The sequence below is a fragment of the Papio anubis genome, chromosome 4 (assembly GCF_008728515.1).
Source record: "Papio anubis isolate 15944 chromosome 4, Panubis1.0, whole genome shotgun sequence".
In the NCBI taxonomy this organism is placed as follows: domain Eukaryota; kingdom Metazoa; phylum Chordata; class Mammalia; order Primates; family Cercopithecidae; genus Papio; species Papio anubis.
Window position 1 is genome coordinate 81,381,009 of NC_044979.1, and position 25,692 is coordinate 81,406,700.

General features: G+C 37.4%; 1 protein-coding gene across 3 annotated transcripts in view; it reads right to left on the reverse strand.

Annotated features, from left to right (window-relative positions):
• The window catches only part of THSD7A (thrombospondin type 1 domain containing 7A), a 513,627-nt gene that overhangs the window by 34,130 nt on the left and 453,805 nt on the right, over positions 1 to 25,692 (reverse strand). For all 3 annotated transcript variants that reach the window (XM_017956915.3, XM_017956916.3, XM_017956917.3), the window contains exons 17-23: positions 23,370 to 23,523; positions 18,570 to 18,714; positions 17,131 to 17,246; positions 13,238 to 13,355; positions 12,842 to 12,987; positions 12,230 to 12,404; positions 7,866 to 8,039 (exon numbers count right to left, since the gene is read on the reverse strand). In XM_017956915.3, coding sequence (XP_017812404.2) covers positions 7,866 to 8,039; positions 12,230 to 12,404; positions 12,842 to 12,987; positions 13,238 to 13,355; positions 17,131 to 17,246; positions 18,570 to 18,714; positions 23,370 to 23,523 — 1,028 coding nt within the window. The remainder of the gene's footprint in view (positions 1 to 7,865; positions 8,040 to 12,229; positions 12,405 to 12,841; positions 12,988 to 13,237; positions 13,356 to 17,130; positions 17,247 to 18,569; positions 18,715 to 23,369; positions 23,524 to 25,692) is intronic.

A 25,692-nucleotide genomic window follows, 5' to 3' on the forward strand; every position in this document is an offset into this window, starting at 1 on the left:
TCCTGAAGCCAGCAAAACCATAAACCCACAGGGAGGGACGAACAACTCTGGATGTGCCACCTTTAAGAGCTGTAACACTCACTGTGAAAGTCTGCAGCTTCACTCCTGAAGCCAGTGAGACCACAAACCCACCAGAAGGAAGAAACTATGGACACATCTGAACATCTGAAGGAACAAACTCCGGACTCACCATCTTTAAGAACTGTAACACTCACCTTGAGGGTCTGCAGCTTCATTCTTGAAGTCAGTGAGACCAAGAACCCACTGGAAGGAATCAATTCCAGACACAATATAACCCCCAAGGACAGGTCATAGTAGAACATGCCCATTCCATCCTTAAAAATATGCTCAGAAAACAAAAAAGGGCGAATATGAGTAAGGCCCCTGCAACGCTATTGGCACAAGCCTTATTTACCCTTAATTTCTTAAATTTAGATAAATTTCAATCGGCTATAGAGAAGCACTTTGCAAAAATCACTCAAGATACAATTAGTTTTATGGAAAGATGTAAATCGTAATCTATGGTGTGGTCCAAATGATTTGTTAATGTGGGGAAGAAGATATACTTGTGTTCACAACCCCTCAGGTCCTCTTTGGATTCCAGCACAACGCATCAAACCATACCATGGGGTGACTGGGACCAACCTGGTACCAAAAATAAAGGAAATGACCCTGTAGAACCTGCAGCCCTGGATGATGCAGCTTCCTTGGACAACACAGGCCCCGGACATTATGCTCAAGAAGAAAACTCAGTAGGGTGAGCGAATCCTGCTCTGGATGCAAACACTGTTCACTCCAGATAATCTGTTCCTTGCTATGCTCTCTGTTGTACATTGCAACTCTTGTAGAGTATTGATTTTCCTTATTTTCTCACGCTATTGGCAACCTGTACCTGCTATACTCTATTAGGCCCATCTTCTAGATCCGCCTTTCTTCTGCCCTGTTACTTGGGTAGACATCCTCTTCCCAGCTTCTAACAATGTGACTGCTTGGCTATGAGGGATTAACATACCCCTTGCGGGGTTCCTCAGTAACAGCCCTATAGAACAATGTGCAAAAACACCTCTCCTGGAAAGACCCCCACTCCTGGGGGTCACTCTTTGTTTGGAAAAGAATATTACTGATTCTACTCATGTGTGTCTTATGTTATTTACTAATTCTAGGATGCAACGGTGGAACACAAGCTGTAACTGCTGCACCTGTCAAGTCTGTTGCTGCACATAGCTGTACTCTTCAATCAAGAAAACCTGATGCAAAAAACAGAAAAAGGGGAGAAGGAGGATATCGGTCAGAGTGGTGGGAGAAACTATAGGGAAAGCAGCACGCCTTCTGAAAGGTCCAAAGGCTCTGCCTAGATTCGGGGGAGAATAGCCAAAGGCAGCTGTTCTCTGACCCTGAGGCAGACGCAAGGAGTAGGTACAAGGGAATGTAGGGGAATTTATCTTGAACAGGCTTGTTTACTTGTGTTGACCAGGAACTGATCTTTGATCATCCACACACGTGATGTTCCTTGAAAGGGGAACAATAAATGTTAATTACCCACAGATTATGTTTGCTCCAGGCTTTTGGCATCGAGCCTACACTGAATAAAAGCATGCAGCTCCAGCTTCTCGGGGTACACTTTGACCACTAGAGCCAGGCAGACCCCTATCTGCCCTTGCACTGCATACCTGTGTCTGAGTACTCATTTCATTCATCAGTTGGCCAGGGTCTGTGGGATAGACCCAGCACAAACACATACCAAATTGTAAAGACAATCGACTCTATGAAGAAACTGCATCAACTAACGGAGAAATTAACCAGGTAGGATCATAATGACAGGATCAAATTCACACATAACAATATTAACTTTAAATGGAAATGAGCTAAATGCCCCAATTAAAAGACAGACTGGCAAATTGGATAGTCAAGACCCATTGGTGTGCTGTATTTAGGTGACCCATCTCACGTGCAAAGACACAGATAGGCTTAAAATAAAGGAATGGAGGAATATTTACCAAGCAAATGGAAAGCAAAAAAAAAAAAAAAAAAAAAAAAAACAGAGGTTAGAATCCTAGTCTCTGATAAAGCAGACTTTAAACCAACAAAGATCAAAAGAGATGAAGAAGGGCATTACATAATGGTAAAGGGATCAATGTAACAAGAAGAGCTAACTATCCTAAATATAGATGCTCCCAATACAGGAGCACCCAGATTCATAAAGTAAGTTCTTAGAGACCTCCAAAGAGAGTTAGACTCCCACACAATAATAGTGGGAGACTTTAAAACCCCATTGTCAATATTAGACAAATAAATGAGACAGAAAATTAATTAGGATATTCAGGACTTGAACTAAGCTGTGGACCAAAGAGACCTAATAGACTCCTACAAAACTCTTCACCCCAAATCAACACAATATGCTTTTTTTTTTTTTTTTTTTTGAGATGGAATCTCGCTCTGTCGCCCAGGCTGGACTGCAGTGGCACTATCTCAGCTCACTGGAACCTGCACCTCCTGGGTTCAAGTGATTATCCTGCCTCAGCCTCCTGAGTAGCTGGGACTACAGGTACCGGCACCATGCCCAGCTATTATTGTATTTTTGGTAGAGATGGGGTTTCACTATATTGGCCAGGCTGTTCTCGAACTACTGACCTTGTAATCCGCCCGCCTCGGCCTCCCAAAGTGCTGGGATTACAGGCATGAGCCACCATGCCCAGCCCAGAATATACATTCTTCTCAGCATCACATTGCATTTTTTCTAAAATTGACCACACAGTTGGAAGTAAAACACTCCTTAGCAAATGCAAAAGAATGGAAATCATAACAATCTCTCAGACACAGTGCAATCAAAGTAGCACTCAAGATTAAGAAAGTCACTCAAAACAGCTCAACTACATGGAAACTGACAACATGCTCCTCAATGACTACTGAGTAAATAACAAAATTAAGGCAGAAATAAGTAAGTTATTTGAAACCAATGAGTTCAAAGACACAATGTACCAGAATCTCTGGCACACAGCTAAAGCTGTGTTTAGAAGGGAATTTACAGCAGTAAATGCTCACAGGAGAAAGCAGGAAAGATTTAAAACTGACATCTTAACATCACAATTAAAAGAACTAGAGAAGCAACAGTAAACAAATTCAAAAGCTAGCAGAAGTTGAGAAATAACTAAGAGCAGAGCTGAAGGAGATAGAGACACAAAAAACTCTTTCAATCCAGGAGCTGGTTTTTTGAAAAGATCAACAAAATAGATAGATGGCTAGCCAGACTAAGAAAGAAGAAAAGAGAGAAGAATCAAATAGATGCAATAAAAAATGAGAAAGGATATCACCACGGATCCTACAGAAATACAAACCACCATCAGAGAACACTATAAACACCTCTACACAAATAAGCTAGAACATTTAGAAGAAACAGAGAAATTCCTGGAAACGTACCCCCTCCCAAGACTTAACCAGGAAGAAGTCAAATCCCTGAATAGACCAATAACACGTTCTGACATTGAGACAGTAATTAATAGCCTAACAACTAAAAAAAGCCAGGACCTGACAGATCCACAGTCAAATTCTACCAGAGGTACAAAGAGGAGCTGGTACCATTCCTTCTGAAACTATTCCAAACAATATAAAAAGAGGGACTCCTCCCTAACTCATTTTATGAGGCCACCATCATCCTGATACCAAAACCTGGCAGAGACACAACAAAGAAAAACAAATGTCAGGCCCATATCCCTGATGAACATTGATGCGAAAATCCTCAATAACATACTGGAACACCAAATCCAGCAGCACATCAAAAAGCTAATCCACCATGATCAAGTTGGCTTCATCCCTGGGATACAAGGTGGGTTCAACATATGCAAATCAATAAACATAATCCATCACGTAAATGGAACTAATGACAAAAACCACATGATTAGCTCAATAGATGCAGAAAAGGCCTTCGACAAAATTCAACACCGCTTCATGCTAAAAACTCTCAATAAACTAGGTATTGATGGAATGTATCTCAAAACAATAAGAGCTCTTTATGTCAAACTCACAGCCACAGGGCTACAGTAACCAAAACAGCATGGTACTGGTACCAAAACAGATATATAGACCAATGGAACACAACTGAGGCCTCAAAAATAACACCACGCATCTACAACCATCTTATCTTTGATAAGCCTGATAAAAACAATGGGGAAAGGTTACCCTACTTAATAAATGGTGATGGGAAAACTGGCTAGCCATATGCAGAAAACTGAAACTGGACCCCTTCCTTACACCTTATACAAAAATTAACTCAAGATGGATTAAAGACTTAAACCTCAGAGCTAAAACCACAAAAACCCTAGAAGAAAACCTAGGCAATACCATTCAGGACACAGGCATGGGCAAAGACTTCATGACTAAAACACCGAAAGCAATGGCAACAAAAGCCAAAATTGACAAATGGGATCTAATTAAACTAAAGAGCTTCTGCACAACAAAAGAAACTATCATCAGAGTGAACAGGCAACCTACAGAATGAGAGAAAAATTTTGAAATCTATCCATCTGACAAAGGGCTAATATCCAGAATCTACAGGAAACTTAAATTTACAAGAAAACAACAACCTCATGAAAAAGTGGGTGAAGGATATGAACAGACACTTCTCAAAAGAAGACATTATGCGGCCAAAAAACATATGAAAAAGAGCTCATCATCACTGGTCATTAGAGAAATGCAAATCAAAACCACAATGAGATACCATCTCACACCAGTTAGAATGGCAATCATTAAAAAGTCAGGAAACAACAGATGCTGGAGAGGATGTGGAGAAATAGGAATGCTTTTACGCTGTTGGTGGGACTGTAAATTAGTTCAACCATTGTGGAAGACAGTGTGGTGATTCCTCAAGGATCTAGAACCAGAAATACCATTGGACCCAGCAATCCCATTACTGGGTATATACCCAAAGGATTATAAATCATTCTATTATAAAGACACATGCACACTCATATTTATTGCAGCACTGTTCATAATAGCAAAGACTTGGAACCAACCCAAATGCTCATCAATGATAGACCGGATGAAGAAAATGTGGCACATATACACCATGGAATACTATGCAGCCATAAAGAAGGATGAGTTCATGTCCTTTGCAGGGACATGGATGAACCCAGAAACTATCATTCTCAGCAAACTAACACAGCAACAGAGAACTAAACACTGAATGTTCTCATTCATAATTGGGAGTCAAACAATGAGAACACATGGACACAGAGAGGGGAACATCACACACTGGGGCATGTTGAGGGGTTGGGGTTAGGGAAGCGATAGCATTAGGAGAAATACCTAAAGTAGATGATGGATTGATGGGTGCAGCAAATCACCATGGCATGTGTATACCTATGTAACAAACCTGCACGGTCTGCACATGTACCCCAGAACTTAAAGTATAATTAAAAAAATAAAATTCAAATTAAAAAAAAGAATATGTTCTTACAACAAAAAAGATTTCCCATAAATAGGAGTTGAGGTATTGCTCCTCACAAGAGGGCATTAGCTGTGGGGGTCTGCCTGCAGACCCTGACCCCAACGATGGATGAATAAAATGTACACTGACAGATATTATCTTTTGCCAGTCCTGCTGAGTGTCTGACCATCTACACACCAAGAGAGGTTTGTCACTGTGGCCAGCCCTGATCAGGAGAGAGACTCACATTTATTAGTTAACAAAAGCTTGAGTCAACGCCATTAGAGGGAATTGTCATTGTGAACATCTGGAGTAAAAAGCACACATCAAAGGTTGAGACCACATGGGTAAACAAGCTAACTACATAACTTCCTCACATCCCCTTGTTTACTACTCTACTCTATTTAACTAAAGGTAATGGGACCAGACCGCCCTTCCGCCAGGTCTATTACCCAAGTCATGTGAAAACCCTCAGGCCTTCCAAAAGGGTTTTGTGGCTATCATAACTAATATTTTTCCCACCAGACTGATCAAATCTCAACAAGTTGTTGTCTGTTTCTTTAAATTTTGAGAAAACTCATAATTAAAGCCATTTAAGTTTTAGTTTGTGTGCATGTGTGAGTATGTATTTCACAGGTTTGAAAATAGTTACATAATCTATGGTGTAGGTTTTTCGTTACTCTTGATAAAATACAATAACCTTGTAAATTATCTTCATTAACATTTTTACTTTTGTTAGAAAAAACTATTCACAGAATTATATTCTATTTTCCAAACTTTATTCTATTAATAGTAATGACGACTTTGCTTTTTATTCTTCTTCACTGATTTTACCATGAGCTGCTCTATTTTGTCAGTTTGCTCTAAAAACAATCTATTGGTTTTGTTGATTATTTATTTTCAATCTCATTGAATTTATACTCATCCATGTTGCTTGCATTCCGTTTCCTTTTTACTTTTCTTAAAAATTTACTCAGTTGAACGCTTAGTTCATTTTTAACTTTTCTCCCTTCTATAGAAGCGTTCAAAGCTTCAAGGTCTCTTCTAGGTACTTCTTTGCTGCATGCCATATAACATTTGCTATGATGCTTTAGAAGTATGGTTTTTACACTTCTAAAGTGTGCGTGTGGAGATCTGTCATTGTTTTATTGATTCCTAATTTTATTTCCTTGTCATTTTGGAGTGAATACTTTTCTTTCTTGCCTTGGGAATTATTTTATTCATTGTAACTTTTGACCTTTCTTTATTCTTTACTTATCCTGTCCTAGCATATGGAATGTTTTACCTAGTTGATAAATTTAGGAAGATTAAATTGACAGAGCAGGTAATTCTGTCTAATTCTTGGGCTAAGTCATCTAGCCCATTTGGTTTTTACTGCAAGTATTCTTTTCCAACACTTTAAGCTTTTGTCTCCAACTTTTCAGTAAGAAAGGTGATATTTTGTCTCCTGCTTGCTGCTATGTCATATTACTTATTTCAGAACATAAGCCGAATTCAGAGTTGTTTGTTGAACCCCACACCCTCTACCAGATAGCATTTCTTTTGTTTTCCTTGAGTCTTCACATGTTGTTTCCCAAACTATGACATTTAATGCTGTGATTCTTGAAGATGTCATATATTGCTTACACTGAGTGAATGATTCTATGTGTGCATACATTCACACAGACATATAAACATAGATGTTTATATATGTTCTAAGTAATATTTAGATTAAACTCAATTTTTACCAATAATTTGATTTATCCATTTGAAAAAACGTAGTAAAATCTCTCACCTTGCTGTGAACTTGTCATTTTAATTTAATTCTGTCATTTGATTTAAATAAATTGAAGATATTGTTAGACTCCTACCTGACCATAATTGTTATAAGTGTAAAAATAATGTGCTTCTAATTATCTCAGCCTTCTTGAGCTCATAAAACTGGGAAACATTTTTGCAAAACTCACATCTTATTTATGAAGGGTGGCAGGATTTTCCGTCTTCCCAATCTTTAGAATTCAGAATCTTCCCCTTACTTTAGTCCTCAGCCTCAAGTGACATCTTAGTAAATTTTTAAATTATTTATTTATTTATTTTTGAGATGGAATTTCGCTCTTGTTGCCCAGGCTGGAGGGCAATGGCACAATCTCAGCTCACTGCAGCCTCTGCCTCCTGGGATCAAGTGATTCTCCTGCCTCAGCCTCCTGAGTAGCTGGGATTACGGGAGCCTGACACCATGCCTGGCTAATTGTTATTATTTTTTTTTTTGGTAGAGTTGGGGTTTGGCCACGTTGGCCAGGCTGGTCTCACAATTCCTGGCCTCAGGTGATCCGCCTGCCTTGGCCTCCCAAAGTGTTGGGATTATAGGCATGAGCCACTGCACCTGGTCAAATTTATTTTAACAGACTATTTTTTAAAATCTTATGCTGCGCTTAAGATAAAGTATATGAATGGTAGCACTCACCATCACATGATTTTGTTTCTAACATCTGCTCTGGGCACAGATGCTGATTCTCTAGTTCTTGTATAATCACTGCTCTGGATCGGACCTGTATTCCACCAAAGCCTAGATCCTCACCATTCACACAGGTCAGCTGACACAGGCTCCAGGAAGACCAGTCCTTCAAATAACAGTCACCTGTAAAACACAGGTTTGTAATTTACACCCATATCCACAGAGAAAAGCCAGCCTGAGAATCATTTTAATTCCAACCCCAGTGGGCAATGTTTTAAGGTATCCCAGCCATACATAATATTTATAAGATTTAAATAGGCATTTAATATTTGTAAATTTGTAATTGTATAACTTTGTATATATATTGTTATTTTCTGTATGGCTATTACTGGTCTATGTGTTGCTTAATGATATCAAAGGTAAACTGTGGCTGACAGGAGCTCATCCACTGTGATTAATCTCTTCTTAGGATACAAAAAACATTTGATCAAAACCTACTACCACTCTTGTCATTATCATAGTAAAGCGGTTTATTACACAGGAGGTACACTCAAAGAGAGCCTAAATATAAACAGACTTTGTCTTCTAGGTATTCACAATTTTCAAAAAGTTTGAAGTCCAAGGCTCACAAAGCTGGTTTTATGTTTCATTCCTATTTCTTCCCAGAAGAGTGGAGGTGAGAGAGGCAATTGAGCAGTTGCAGTACTGGAAATAATGCCCACTATTTCCTCTGATCTACATCTTCAATCAACTTCTCTTTAAAATATTTTACTGAAGGACAACAAATATGTAAAACGATCACATATCATAGATGCACAGATAGCTGAATTTTGACAATCTGATTATCTAACCATGTGATCAACACCCAAATCAAAGAACAAAACATTCCCAGGCTCTCAAAACCCTCCCTTGTGTAATATATGAAATCATACCATATGTACTTCTTTGTGTCTGGCTTCTTTCTCTCATTTATGTTTGTGAGATCCATCATACATTTATGAAGTTCTAATTTCTTCATTCTTACTACTTTCCATCATGTGAATATATCACAATTTAGATATCCATTCTACTATTGATGGGCATGTGGGGAGTTGTAAATTTTTCCTATCATGTTATTGCAAACATTTCAGTACAAGTCTGTTGATGAACTTATATATGCATTTCTGTTGGGTATGTACCTCGGAGTGCAATTGCTGGGCCATAGTGCATCCATGCTTCCAAAATCTTTAGCCATTTTAAGAACAGAAAAGATTTTATGAAATACACCCTTTCCATTAACCCATCCATTCTTCAGAGTGACTGCTTAGTGATACTCTTCAGAGTGCCCAGTCAATTATGATAGACACAAATTCACAAAGGTTTCTTATCACTTATTTATTCTAGCCAGGTCATATGAATAATTCATATTGCCTTATATTATGCTGAAGGTGACTGGTATTAGCACAAAGTTGCCTGGAGATCTGATTAATGGAAAAACTTCTTGTGTCATGCCTAAGAAGTCCTGGTAAGACATAAATTATTGACTAACATATATACACATAATAGTAAAATGTAGTGATTTTTGTAGGCCTTTATTAAAGAATGTAATTGGTACTCCTGAAGTACAGAAAGTTCTAGTAAATTTTGGAAATGCAAAGGAAAAAGAAACTAGAAAGAATTTCTAAGTAGTATGAAAAAGTTTTAGAAACACTTTTATTTCCTAGGAAATGTCACTTTGTGGTTACTCAGTTTTTAATTATGTAGGAAAACTGCTAAAGTTCAAAAAATTCCTGTCAACATGAATGTAATACAATTTCACCTCGGTGATTGAAAATTACATGGAAAAGAAACATACCTTTTACCAATAGGCTTTATCTTTGTGGCAATCCACATTTAGCATCATTTATTTTGCAACAAAACGTAATAAATCTTTTAATGATAGTTTGTGAGTTATGTAATTATCACCCCTAAGTAATACATGTCAGGCTTTAAAGATGTAATAACAGCAAATGAGAGTGAGATACTCCCTTGTTCTAAACATACTTTTCTATTTTGACCATGTAAACCATTGTAATAACAATAAAATTACCCTATGCCTGCCAAAGATATGACAATTAAACACATGAAATGCATTTCCTAATTCAGTGTTCTACTCTTTAAAGCTTATTAGTTCACATATTGCTAGCTTTCAAAACCCATCATTAGAGAAAACTAGCAAGAGAGGAACTGAAATGAATAGATTGTAATTTAGAAGAGCAGCCTCTTAGATTTGCAATTACTTTAATTAAAACAATGTGTTTGCTCTGTTCTATGTTATCATGGGATCCTGTAATTTTCCTTCACATCATTTACCACAGATTATAATCTTATGTTTATTTACGTCACTATTAGATTAGCAATTGTTCCCTTCCATTAGAAAGTAAGCTGTACAAGGACAGGGTCTGTTGGTCTTCACTGTATCTCCCGCCTCAAGTCCAGGGCCTGACCTGTAATTAACAGTCAAATGAGTGAGTGATTGTGCTGCAGGAAGTATATAATGAAATCACGTGGGGAGTATCCATAGTAAGGCATGCACCACTGTCTGACAAGGAAGCCCGTTCTGCTCAGTGGTGTGGATGTCGTTGACCCTGCCTGGAGCTGTCACCTGCTGCCACAGCCTCAGGCTGGGTCTACAGTGAAGTGAAATGATTTTATTAAATTGAATTGTGTGTGAGATCTTAAATGGTATCAGACTAGTTTCAGCAGCAGGAAATGAAAGAGGGGAATTGCTAGATCAGCAAAAGGGTGTTGGCAGGTGTAGGAATGTCTGAACAGCAACACTTTGCCCGGCTTTAGAAAGTCAGATTTTCTGTTACTTTAAGTTTTATTTTATTCTTTTTTTTTATTGTGATAAGACCATGTAACATGAGATCTACCCACTTAACACATTTTTAGGTATACAATACAGTATTGTTAACTACAGGCACTATGTCTTACAATGGATCTCTAGAACTTACTCACCTTGCATAGCTGAACCTTTACACTTATTGAGAAACAGCTGCTATTCAGATTTTTGGTTTTTAAAAATAGTTCAGTTCTTGACCTGAAGTAGATGAAAATATCCATGTGTGCAAAGATCAATACAATAGTTGGATATTCTCAGAGTCTAGGGGGTTTGTCCTCAAAATAACCCCTATCAGGGTTATTTTATTTACTGTTTAATTTCATTCAGTTCATCTTAAACTATACCCTACCATTTTTATCATCTCAAATGATTTTTTTGTTTTACAAAGGAATAAATAACTCGATGAGTGAATAAATAGCTAAAACATGTCAGTTTTTCCAGGTTTTAGGGACTCCATCCCATTTACAAATTTTTGTTAATACATGTTATCCACTTTTAAAATTTTCTTAAATCACATCATTTTATATAGAAAATGTGTTGTATGCCCCATTATTTTTGCCAAATCCTTAATTTTTAACATTTTGAGGTCAGATTCAAAACAAAATATTGTAAAAGAGATACAATTTTTAAATCATAATTATAAGCAAATTGGGAGAACACAAATTTTCCAACTGGGGATAAAATATAGGTAATTCATTTTCTATCTGTTCATTTCCAGTCCACTAATAAATTGTTGCCCTTATCTATATCTTTTTTAAGGATGGGTTTTCTGGCATATTTTGACATTAAATTTCCTCTACAATTCTCTGCATCAAGCCCAAATTCATAAATATTAGCTTATCACTGTCTGCCATTTTTTCCATACTATTTGATATACAAAATTTTCTTTCTACATTTACTGCATGCACCCATTGTGTCTAACATTGAATCTGAAGAATATCTTTCAACAGTTTCCTCCATACTGCTATTTTGTCTTCCAGTTGTAGATAATCTGTTTTTTTCTTACTGAAGACTTTACTGCTTATTTTTCTATATTTTATGTTTTAACTACATTTATCTAGGTATGAGTTTGTTGTTCATTCTACCCTGGACCCAGGGTAAGAGGACTTAATCTGTTTTTAGCTATTATGTGTTTAAACATTGGCCTCTCTTTCCCCATTCTCTTCTGGAAATCCCTAATAGGTTATGTTTTGTCCTTATTTTCTCAACGTTTATTTCATACCTTTTCTGTGGAGCATGGGCTTAAGGCCTTAATTACCATCTCCTGCAGATGTTAAAACTCCAGAGGGTGTTAAGAGAGGCCACATGGGAGACCTGGACTTCACCCCTACCTGGCAGTAATGAGACAGTGCCCTGTTCCCCACAGGCATAGTGTTGAGCTGTTGGCATAGATATTACTGAATAAGAAGACTGTTGACATCCTGTAACTTATGCTTTATATGCAACCCCTTCATGGCCCTTGTCCTAGGAAAAAATAATCAGAATATGAATTCTCTTTTGCCATGGTTACCTGGGCAAGGCTCGGTGCAGGTTTCCTCCAGAACCATGTTTTTATTACCATCTATAATGAGTTCAATGTCAGCACAGAATTCCTCATCCACCACTTTGCTGAAATCATCTGCTGACCCATCACTTACTATACAAGAAACGTTCCTTGTTCTGGTCCCTTCTCCACACTGGGCCTCCTGGAATGGAGGAAGAAATAACTAATTAGAAAAAGAGAAATACTTCATTAGAGAGCTCATCACTTAGTTATCTCTGCACCATTGACTTTGATTTATGAACATTTAGAGAAGCATTTGAAACCCTAGGAAAGAAGCCCTATAGGGCACTAGCAATAAAGCATACATTGAACAATTTATTTGTTTTCTAGCTAAAGACAGGAAAATAAATTTTCATTAAAATAAATCAGTCTTCAAATGATTAAAAAATACAGGGCAGGGAGTTATCAAAACTAATTAAATGGTTACAAAATGGCAAGGTACATAAAAATTTTAAGAAGCTTGTCATCTGTGAGCTCTGAAAAATATTTCTAACACATTATTTTTGTCTGTTTTTCTACAGATAAAGTCTCTGCAGATAAAGAATACACAATTCCTTACAACTTCTTGAGATTTGATACCTGCACTTGGCATGGAGACCACTGGCCATATTGCCACTGATAACAAGGCTTCACTGGGCAGGGTTTGGACTGGTCCATCAGGGAAGGGCATGGTCTTCCATCACCTTGAAAGGGCTGTGTCACTGTTCGTCTTCGGATCATTTTTCCTTTAAGAGATACAAAGTGATGCAACTTTAATATATGTTATGGTTTTGCAAGCATATATGTCATTGGGAGAAGGCATCACAGTGGTATCTCCTGAGGCGATCCAGGAACAAGTAAGGCTTAGATGTTTTTGAAAGAAAGACAACCAATCCAACCTTTCTGAAGATTATCTGATATGGGTTAAAGCAAGAGGGATTTTTTATTTCATATTCCTTGACCATTAGCCTAATATGAATTATAGTACAAACCAACCTGTGAGGCCACATGTTTGAGAGCATTCTGACCAAGGAGACCAATCAGAAAGCTGACAGTTCACAGGGCATTCCACCATGCAGGACGTGTTCATCTGCCAGTTCTTCTCCAGGCCAAGCTGGAAGAACAGAGGTAGATCAGGATGTTATATTGTCAACTGGGGGAGGGAGCCAGAGAACGAGGTGACAAGAGAGAAGAGAGGGAGGGAGAAAAAGCAAGCCACATAACAGAATAACATAGTACCTGGAGGACAAACATCCAAACTATTAAAAGTATAAAGTGGTTTGACCTAGGTGAGTGGAAGTTAGGGGTACAGGATGAAAGAAGGGGCCCATGTAATCTATACTTACATATTGTTTGAGTGTTTTCAATAGGCGATGAAAAAAAGTAGATTTAACCTCCAAATTGATTGAATTTCCCAAAATGGGGAACAAATAAATATAAGCAAAAATACTTTTCATTAGGTAAAAACTAATAATATCATCAATATTTTGATCGACAACTGTATCTTAGGGATATTATTTATTTTTACATATCTTAAACTAAAAAGCAAAAGGAAAAGTTTCTAACCGTAAATTGATAGTCAAAACTAATGATATCATATATTGAAATAATATATCAGCTATCTTTTAAAACAAGAAATATGGGTCGCCAAAGTTTTTTGTGATTATGAATATTTTACGTGCATTTTTTAAAACAAAGATTTTCACTTCTAAAACTCAACTGTGGTATAATTCAGTTACTTTGGTGTCAAAACTTCTCATCAGATAATAATGTTGTGCCATTTTATTGGCATTTGGGTTCCATTACTTATTTAAATATTCTGCCTTAAAAATATAAGATGATGTTTCAAATTCTTCTACTGTATATTCCAACATTTAAAATGTCTATGGTACAAAGTAGCATTGAAATAGGAAAATGTCGGCTGGATGCGGTGGCTCACATCTGTCATCCCAGCACTTTCGGAGACTGAGGTGGGTGGATCACCTCAGAGCATGCTGGCCAACATGGTGAAACCTCACCTCTACCAAAAAAAAAAAAATATATAAAAATTTGCTGGGATTGATGGTGCATGACTGTAGTCCCATGTACTTGGGAGGCTGAGGCAGGAGACTTGCTTGAACCTAGGATGTGGAGGCTGCAGTAAGCTGAGATAGTGCCACTGCACTCCAGGCTGGGCAACAGAGTAAGACTCTCTCCAAAAAAAAAAAAAAAAGACAAAGAAATAGGTAAATGTAAGAGCTTGTTAGGAGAATATAAATTTTTAAGACTAGTAATTCTTAGAATTTCCAAGATCTTTTTTATTTCTGCATGAAACAGAAGTTAATGTTTTCTAATTTATACAGCAAATAATGGCAAAATTTGTTTTGAAACATTATGTTGTGTTTCAAGTATAGCTCTTAGCTCTAAGTTATCCACTGAGAGAGGATCAGATCATAGCTTTGTGTAATACATCTCTCTGCAGGCGCTCCCATTATATTCTACACCAGTAATACCTAACAGAGCTGAGTGGTATGAAAACTTTTACCACATCACTCAACTGAAGCCTCATAAAGCCTCTTAAAAGTCATGGGAGGTTGGAGATAGGAATCTTGAGGTGATATGATAAAAATAATGTGTTACATTTAAGGTAAATAATAGTTTCATGGGGAAAGTTTGAATCACAGGATTCAATTATTATTGACTTACATATCCACCACTTACACATTTTAGTCCTGTACTAATTTTTTCCTTACATTGATCATATCTCTTTTTTAATTCTCTCTCATTTACCAAAACATCTGTCTACGTAAATTAAAAAGAAACCTATTCAAAAATCTAATAGGAAAGAAGATACTGATTACTAGGTATCCAATAAGAAAATGTCTGAAAAACACTAAAGATAAAAATACTACATAAGTGCTCGTTAGATTTAACTCTAATCTTCGTCTTTGTTGGATAATAATGCCATCTTTCTTTGTGGCTGTTAGGGAAGCAGCAAGTGTTACCTACTGCTGTGGCACTGAATGCAGGGTTGCACAGTCAAATTGTAAGTCCTTGAAGATGGTGTTTGCTAGAATGTTAAAACTAGGAGTCCCTAATTGCCATGCAACATTCAAATATTATAATATTTGCATGTAAGCTTAAACTTATCTAGACTCTCATATAATTAAAATTAGTTATTTCCCAGGTTTTTACTCATATTTGATGTAAGAAATCAAGAATCCAGTTTACAGCTTTGTCCTTTAATCATATGAAATAGTTTAAAATTGGTCATGTATGCTGAGGTTTCAGCTTTTGCAAAGCTCTCATTTATTTTTTATTTCATTCTGACCAAGGAGTGCATTTATGTTTGCAAACAAAAAGACGTATTAATCAACTAGAAGTAGATCACTGAAAGCTCTCCAGTCAGTATATGACTATTATCTTCATTAATACTGACTCTCTTTTTTTTTTTTTTTGGAGATGGAGTTTTGCTCTTGTTGCCCAGGCTGGTGTGCAATGATGCGATCTTGGCTCACGGCACCCTCTCCCTTCTGGGTTCAAGCGATTCTCCTGCCTTAGCCTACTGAGTAGCTGAGATTACAGGCATGTGCCACCACGCCCAGCTAATTTTGTATTTTCAGTAGAGACAGGGTTTCTCCATGTTGGTCAGGCTGGTCTTGAACTCCTGACCTCAGGTGATCCGCCTGACTCAGCCTCCCAAAGTGCTGGGATTAGAGGCGTGAACCACCCCACCCAGCTCAATACTGACATTATTCTTATAATGGTTATATTGCTTCAATGTTATTGGTTACAAAACTAAAATGATTCAAGTGTGAAATTTCCAATTATTCAAATTTAAATAATGAATACAGTAAGTTATGTTAGAAGGTTATAGCAGGAGGCATTTATTAACAAAACAAATTTGTGTTTTCACCACATGTGGGTGCTCTGCTTTCATGAACAGAGACATAAGAAGGTTAAATCAGGTCTGTATGATAAATATATCAAATGAATTAAAGTATTTCTGTTTAGAGTTCTCCCCTAGGTATTGGAACAATTTACTGTGGGCTATAATAACCGCAGGATGTGTAGACAGAAGACATAGTGACTGTGTATGTTACACTCTAATGAGGTTACGACCCCCTTCTAGTCTATTCCAGATCTATTGAGGCTCCTGCTTATCTTGGTTAGTATTTGACCCAGTGGACCTCAGATGAATGGAGAGTCAACATTTGTCATGTTTTGGGTATGGAAATTAGATAAAATTATTACAACATAAAGTGTAGCTTCATAAAAATGAAGAAAGGCCAACGACTATGTTTTCTCACATTGCAGAAGCTCACATCTAGGTATGATGACATTACTTTCATCAATTAGATGATTATCAGTTACAATTCTCTGTGCCTAGAAGATAATAATGGCTGGCTTCATTCCTTTGTTTGAATTTGAGGTTGTCTCTTCATCAGACCTGAGTACTTAGATGGTCACAGCTGGGTATTAGATCCTAATTTCAAAATCTGCTATGAAACCACATGTGATCAGTGTTTAGCAACAAAGAGAATAAATGATGGACCTTGGCAGGTGTCCCAGGCACTACACAAAATTCACATCAAATTACAAAAGATAAGGAGTCTGATTAAAATTTACCGCTTTTATTCACCTTACTTATTGTTCCCCAAGCATTTCTTTCAGAATAGGCTAATTAGCATACCTTTGGGCTCCAAGGAGAAGAAAATACAGGAAATTATATGTCGGAATCAGTAGTATTGGACATTGTATCTTTTCAAGAACATACTTAGCCTGTAAATAGTGCAGAAAAACATCTGCTGGCAATGAGCTGCATGGAGCACGGGTCACTTGGCTCAGCATGAACTGAAATTATTAGGGAAGAATTTACTCGCGAAGATATTAACACAGCATCCACCTACCTCTTCACAATATTTCAGGTCAACTGACTTGCCATCACTTCGAACACAATCCAACATCCTTGTTTTTATTCCATTTCCACAAACTGCCTTCTCACTCAGCTGACATGTACTCCAGTCTGAAAAAAAGGCAAGCCCATCAGAACAGAAGGCTAAGTATGAAACAGATTTCAAATGAAACTCTGATGACCTGAATCCCATATTTAATTCACAACTGCTTCCTAAGCCCCATAATCAATCATCCCCCATGCAGAGCATATGGGTCCCAGCTTTGAACATATCAGGAGTCAAATGGAATTGCTGGGGTTGCACATAGCTACAGGGATTATTCTTAAAGGCAGATGTCTACTTGAAAATCTTGATAGCTAGCCGTTTGGTGACACTGTAAAAATGGCTTTGGCCTACAGATCAATGTCACTTAAAAACTTTTTTTCCCAATAAAAATATCATTTAAAATCTTAGCATTACTTTTAGCAAAATAATCATAATTGTGACAGATAGTACTTTGTGTAGTTATGTTCAAATAAAACGTATTTTACTTCTTATCCATATTTAGAATGCATGAAAACGCATACATTTATTAAAGTGATAAAATCACTTCGGCCATATTTATTTAATTCTCTTATTTTATGTCTTTTGCAAAATAGCTCTTTCATCTCTTTTCCCTGGGTAACATAGCATGTCCCAGATAACTTTGATTTCTTTTGTATCATCAAAGGAAACTAAAGAGAAAAGCCACAAGAAACAGAGAGCCAATCTGACCTGTTATGTGTCACTGTACAGTTTCTTGAGTTTGTTTCAGAGTGAAAATTACTTGGAAAAAATTCCAGAGTAAGCTTTGGTGTTGTCCCAATTCATATAAACAAATAAAAGATTTTTCTTTCCTAGCGTATGCACCTTGATGGTATTAAATGAGTTTTAGGGGAAAATGCAATTTATAATAAACCTGTTTTTCTGAAAATACTCATCTATTTTTACCTGCACCTTTTATAGCATTGATTTATAATCTTTGGCAAGTTTGAGACTGCTGACTAATCATGTTTATAAACTGCCCACACCTCATGAATTGTTGCCCCAGTATGCTTTAGCAATTAAGCATCTTCTAAAAAAGAAAGACATTTTTGAATAAATATGATACTTGTGTTAAAAATATTTTAGATTTACCTTCCCAAAGTGAGAGGTTGTCTTATGTAGGAACACTTAGCATATTCACAACCTACTTTAAGGGCTAATGTCTGTGTGACATTTTTATTTCCTCTATCTTGGTGTTTACTAAAACCAGGTAAGTATTTCTGTCATTTAATATGTAATTATTTCTGGGAAAGTAAGCAGCTTGTCCAAAAGGCACACAGATAGAGATGAACTATACTGACAGGAACACTTCAGAGCTGACAGACACAAGATTTGGACTTAACTCTGTGATCAGATGACGGTCCATGTACCTGTTACATTATAATCATAGTGGTAGCAGTTTTTGTTCAGGTTACAGGGTTCTTTCTCAACAGCATTAGGGCAAGATCTTCCTTCATCAGCTGGTTGTCTGATGGGATCAGCTGACCTTTGCCGGAAACTGCTTTGATTGCAAGGCTTAAAAAGAACAGTACAAATTCTCAGAAAAGTGAATACTCAGCTACACAACTGGTATATTAGAGACAGCACTGGAGCAGGAGTTAGAACATTTGGACCACTGGCTAACTCAGAAAAGTCAGTCAGCCTCATTATGCCTCAGTTGTTCAATGTATAAAATGAAGCTGTTGAATGAGATTTTGATGTACCATCTAGCTGTAAGATGCCATGTGTCCAATGCTAATACACACATCACCTCACACCTATACACACACACACATATGGTGGTCATGTTAATTATTATAGAAAGCTATTACATATATATACATATAAAGTTATATGTGTATTATTATATATATAATTATATGTTTATGGATTATGTATAGTCTTTTGGGCCTTAAAAGACAAGAATAACTTTAAATGACTTGGTGTTAGTGACTTTCCTTTTCCTGATGTACATGTATATATGCATATAAACAATTCTAATTCTGAATTCTAATTTTAATCCTTAATTTAGAATTGAGAAAAAAAAATAAAGTTCTAAGACCTGCAACTGACCAAATGGACCCCCTCTTGGCCATAGGGACCACAGAGAAACCTTGAAAACGGAGTTCTCGGCCTTTAGGCTTTCTTCCCTAAGGGTTATACAGAAACAAGCCCTTTGGAAACACTCACTCTATACCTGATCAACCAATTGTCTTGAAACTGCCTTTGCAAAAATTATAACAGTAAGAAAATTATGGCAGTAAAAGAGATCTGATCTAACCCAACCTCATCTCACTTTTCTCTTAGTTATTCCTGGGTTTTTGGGCTGAGCTAACTTCAAGAAACATTTAGTTTATAGTTTAATTAACAGGCTTTTCCCCAAACTCAAGTGGCTTTGTAAAGCTAATGAAAGGCCATCAGGCTGGGAGAGGAGAGGAACCTGAATTCTGCTAAGGTGTAGACATAAATGATTGCTAGCTACTCCTGCAGATGTTACCACTACAGTAGATTGGCTTTTTGAGATATCTTTTCTGTTTTTTTTTTTTTTTTGCATGTCTAACACCCAGGGCTCTTCCTGAACTGCCAACCTAGTTCCTGTGGCCCCACCCAGAAGAATTCAGCCCGCAGGAGGACAGCTTTGACTCCCTGTGATTTCATCTCTGCCCAACCAATCAGCAGCAAGCACCCATTACCTGGCAGCCCCACCCCTTTCCCCCAAACTGCCTTTGAAAAACCCCTACCTAGGAGCCTTAGATGAGATTGATTTGAGTACTAACTCCATCTTCCATGTGGCATGGCTGGCCTTATGTCTATTAAACTCTTTCTTTACTGCAGTACCCTGGTCTTTATTCATGCAGCAGGCAGGAAGAACCCCTTGGGTGGTTAGAGCCTGACACTGCCTCTTCCTTTTATGGTTGCAACAAAACAGCCAACCAGCATTTCTTCCTAAAAAGAAACCACTGATCAAGGAGTGGTTCCGGGCAGTCCATGGAGGATGTACAGTAAGGGTTTCTCTGACCTCTGTTTCACCTTTTGACATTAGAGCACTGAAAACCCCACCCTTGGATCATGCTAATGCCACCATTTTTGGTACATGGGACACATGAGGGGGCATAAAGCTCAACTGCACATGCGTACTTTTCTCTTTTTATAAATATTCATGACTCCTCATATAGCTTATTAAATATGTATATTTGGCCACCCTGCTCAACACAAATTACTGTTCCCTTTGCCATTCCCTAGAAGTGTCTATTTCTGGCTTCTGGCTGGCAGCTATGATTCCCAGCGTGTCAGGATGGCCACCCTGCAGGCTGCAACCCTTTATGAGATATAAAGCTCTCCTTTCCAAATTTATGAACCTTGTCATTCTTCAGTTGACAACATCTAAAAAGATTGGCTTGCCATTCATCTACTGGTACAGTCTTCTGAAAACATTTGGTTTCTAAGAATGGTAAGAAACCAGGAACAAGCCTCCATGGACTTTTTAAGGCCTAAAATAATTGCTTCCTCCTCCCCTGCTTCCATTGAACTTTGGTCACACCACTGGAATAACACTATCTGTCTTGACATAATGTGTATTATATAAAGGTCTTGTTCCTTTCTACAGTGCACTAGGAGAAGACTTATGTTTTAGAGAGCAGTATATTTTCCCTACCTAACACAGTTACTGATAAGACAGTAAAAGCTTAATCGGTATCTGTTTAATGAAGGCCTGAGGGAAGAAACAAGGTGAGTTAAAGGTAAAATATGTCAAATGAAATTTAGCTTGAATGTAAGCTGTCCACTTACATTCAAGTTCATCCTAAAGGTTTCTTCGCACATAGTGAACTGTACCCTATTTGGATGTGTAAATAGACCGTAACCTACTCTTGTGCAATCACTGAGTTTCAAATGTGGCCGATTGTTCAAATCGTGTTCAAATATGACAAATGCAAAGGAAGGTTTTTAAAAAATCTCAGGATCTCATACACCCTATGCAAAAGGGAAGGGTAAGCCTGGAGGCCGTCTTGCAACATTCTCTTCCACTTGAATAGCTATTGCTAGCATTGTGCCAGATTCCCACGGAAAGGTAAACGGCCTCAGGCATCATGAATGACTGATCCCATAGATGATTCACAGGTAAATTCTTTCATGGCCTCCCACAAACAAGGACATACCAATTGTAACTTTAGGTCTACAGTCTAAGTCTAACTCCTAAAACTCAAGTCTGATTCCACACTGATACTATCAACCACAAGTGTATTTTCCCAGGTTCAGAACAAAAACAAGAGGAGATCAGTCATTCTTCCATCTACCCAGAGATGTCTGCATAATTGATTCTTCCTCTATTACCTTTTTCTCTTCAAACATTACCTTACCTTATATAAAATGTAGATTATGGGGCACTAACTAGTCTCACAGGAATATAACTATTTGCCTTAATGCCTACCTGCCTCTCTTCCTACGTGCCTCCCCCCATTTAAGGGAATGTGTAAACATAAAACATCTTAAACACCTCTTCAGAAAACGTCTTTGCTTTTTCCCAGATGTGTCCTAAAGCTGGCTTATTAAACTTCGATTGATTGGGACTTGTGCCTTAGTTACTCATTCTGTTTATCACAAACGTCAAAGTGTAATCAATCTAGCTGTTGCTGAACCTCGCTTCTGTACATCATTTTCTGTATGTCACTTATCTGCTTCTGCCCAATAATCTTTTCCAACCACGTGGCAGTGCTGGAGCCTCTCTGAACCTGTTCTGGTTTGGGAGGCTGCCCAATTCTTGAATGGTTCTTTGCTCAATTAAACTGTTAAATTTAATTTTTCTAACGTTTTTCTTTAAAGAAATAAAAAGCCCAGGAATCACAGTTTATTCACCTCATTGAATTTTATTCTTATCCAAACATTCCTATTGGCAAACTCTCAGGAACACAAAATATGCTTCAAAACTCTCTTTTATAAATAATAGAACCTCAATAATTCTTCTAAGATGGCTATCCTTGATCATTTAACATAGAAACCTACTGGACAAAGTTCCAGTTTAGTGGTTCCTTTTATTAAAATCCCTATTAATAAGTTTAAGAAGGGGCCTGGGTTCAATATTTCCTATTTTATAAAAATGGAAAATTTTTGTAATATAATATCTGAAAAAAAATCTATTATAAACATAGACAGTGTAGCATGTAGCCCAATTATTTGATGTAACTTCAAATCTGATGCTATGAAATTAGGACAGAAAATCAATTGTATATCCTTGTGAAACAGTTGATTACTACAGTTTAACTTGCATTCCAGTCAACTGCCATCTTTGTTTTATTCCTGCTATATCAGTTGTCTGCTAATCAGTATCTTTAACACTGAAATGGAATATCAATTTCTCCTTGGAAAATATGCACCATAAAGTCTTCTTTGAAATGGTTTTATATCGTATTTCAACAAAATAATTCCATATGTTATTTTTTCCCATGCTTTTGATGCTGTTTTTGAAATGTACAGTTTTACAAAGGTGCCCATGGGTAAGCCAAATATCCTACATAAGCAGCCAGTTCTGTTTCAAATGACTCTCTTCCCAGAGTCTCGTGGATGAGCCCCTACTGGCTGTTGAAACGCAGAAGCTTTTGTGTGATTTGAAACTCTCAGCTGGCTTTCCAGGCCCAAAGAGACACAGAGTCAGTGTGTAAAGAGAAATTCATTGGTGTACAGCTTTCTTCTTCTACTTAGTTTCTTACCCAGTATCTTTTGCTTTTTAGTGTTAATACCCCTGCTGCTGTATTCCCACTGTGTGAGAGATTATTCCTACCATTTAAATAAAAGGTATGGGCAAAAAGCAATGGATGACAATAACTTGACACCATTAAAGTACCTTTACTTCATTCATTTTCCCTTCTACCTGGAGGGAATCATTATCACCACTGCAGTTTTTAACATGCTGTGTATTTATAAGGCAAACTGAAGGCCTTTTGTGCTGGGTTAGGATGATGGGTTGAGTAAAGCTTGCAAGAGGTGGAGCTGTTCTAGTGTGAGAGGAAACATTACAAACTTTAAATAGCACAGTCATAGAATGATGTGGCCAAGAAAACACACCTTGCTTTGGTAAATATGCAAACAAACAAATTTTACATTGAAGTTATTATATTTTTTAAATAATGTCTTTACAGCTTCAGCGGCAAAGAATTAAATAAACTCTACATTAATAAAAAGGTTAATCATCTTACCAAAACACATCGGGTCCATGGACCCCATTCAGATATCACACAGTCCTCAGGGCATGGTAATTTGCACACTCTAGAGCCCAGAGGCATCTCTTCCGGGTCACAGAGGTAATCCTCTACATGTTCAGAAGGGCCATCTGCTGTATTCTGCATGCATCTAAAAAAGAACATAAACATATTCTAGAAAATATACATACCTTCTCAAAGTGAAGAAAACAGGACAATTAGAATGACCAACCCACAGGACAGATGGTTCTCCTTAAGACATCGTTATGGGGGTGGGGAGTAGGAAGCTTTGTTATCTAATAAAATTCTCCAGAAATGAAGACTTAAAAGGATCTTTGCCTCTCCTAAATATTTGTAGTGCTTCTGCATGATTCAAAAATGTGTTTTGCATTCATGAGTCTTTGAATATAAGAGCCATTGTGTGTATGTAAACTCTGCATGTTATGAAAGCTTCCTCTGAAAGCAGAGGGTCATTTATACACATGTGAGGCAGAAACTAATGAGGAATTGTCCAAAGAGCTTCATAGAGGGCTTACAATTTGGCGTATAATGCATTTATTCTTCTCAAGAAAATGATGGATTTCATAGAGAAGGTAGAGTTAGTTGATTTATATGTGATGAAAGACCAGGCACACTGAAATCTCTAAGTGGGAGATTTCATTGTTTGTGAAAACAACTAGAGGCATTTATCAATTCATTTTGTCATTTTAAAAGTAATTTTAGCCTCCCTTCTGCTCTGAATCTTAAACGAAAGTGAGAAGTGAAAAGACAATTATAATAGGTATAGCATAGGTTCTCTAAATATGGTTATTTGGATTTTCCTACTACTTGACTTAAAAAAATTGTTAGTTTGTGTTCCATTTTATTCTCCTGTAAGCAGTCATGAAGGGCTCCTTATTCATCTTTTGGGAATCTAATTAACATGGCTAGTATCAGACTTCACTTTTGCCATAGTAAATAATCTCTCTGGGCACTTAAATATTATAGCAGGAGAGAAAACCTTTCTCTCTCATGCATAACTTGGAAAAGGTCAGCCAACTTAATGGATTCAGGAAGAGAACTGCATTTCAGGAGTTAAAAAGGAAGGCTTGAACTCTCAAGTCTCTCAAACCTAGTGTCATGTATTAAAATATCAGTTGAATTAAATTGCCAGTGATACCTGGCATCCCAACTTTTCTCAGGGATTTACAATCAGCAGGAACATTCACAAATCTACTCTACAGGGTCCCCTTGCTATGCAATGTTGCTGAACTTAAGAGGAATGTCCTTTCCCTGTGGGATACATTCAAACACTGGAAAGCTGTGTTGTTGGTCATGTCTTAATGGGCCTGTAGCCTGAAAAAATATGCAAATACCTATGCATTTTTTTTTTTTGTACACTGGATACATACATAAAAAGCAATCACAAAAATATGCAAATTAGATATTGATATGATTTCATTGTTGAAAAAAAAAATTATGAATATTTTTGGGAGAATTTGAGTTTCCCAGGAAAAATTTCTACCTTCAATATCATTTTAAAAATGTTCTGTTGACAGCAGCTTAGAGACAACATGTTGCAGACAGGGCATTTCAGTGCTCAAAAGTTGGATTTGCTCCTAAGAATAGATTACATTTGGGTAGGTACTGTCGCTATATGCAAAGATCAACTTGTAGAATTACCTATTGATCCAGAGTTAAGAACAGATATCCAACACTCTATTAGGCAGTTATGTACATAAATCTTTATTTTCAAAGATTTCTCTTGATATGATTTGGCTCTGTGTCCCCACCCAAATCTCCTGTTGAATTGGAATTCTCAGTGTTGCGGGAGGGGCCTGGTGGGAGGTCACTGGATCATGGGGGTGGATGGTCCCTTTGCTGTTCTCATGATAGTGAGTTCTCATGAGATATGATGGTTTAAAAGTATGCAGCACCTCCCCCTTTGCTTTTTCTCTCTTGCCACCAAGTGAAGATGTGCTTTCTTCCCCTTCACCCTTATGCCATGATTGTAAGTCTCCTCATACCTCCCCAGAAACAGAAGCCTATACAATCCACAGAACCGTGAGCTGAGTAAACCTCTTTTCTTTATAAATTACCCCATCTCAGGTAGTTCTTTATAGCAGTGTGAAAACAGACTAATATAGAAAATTGGTACAAGAGAAGTGTAGCATTGCTGTAAAGATACCTGAAAAAGTGGAATCAGCTATGGAACTGGGTAATGGACAGAGGTCGGAACTGTTTGGAGGGATCAGAAGAAGACAGGAAGATGAGGGAAAGTTTGGAACTTCCTAAAGACTTGTTGAATGGTTGTGACCAAAATGCTGATAGAAATATGGAT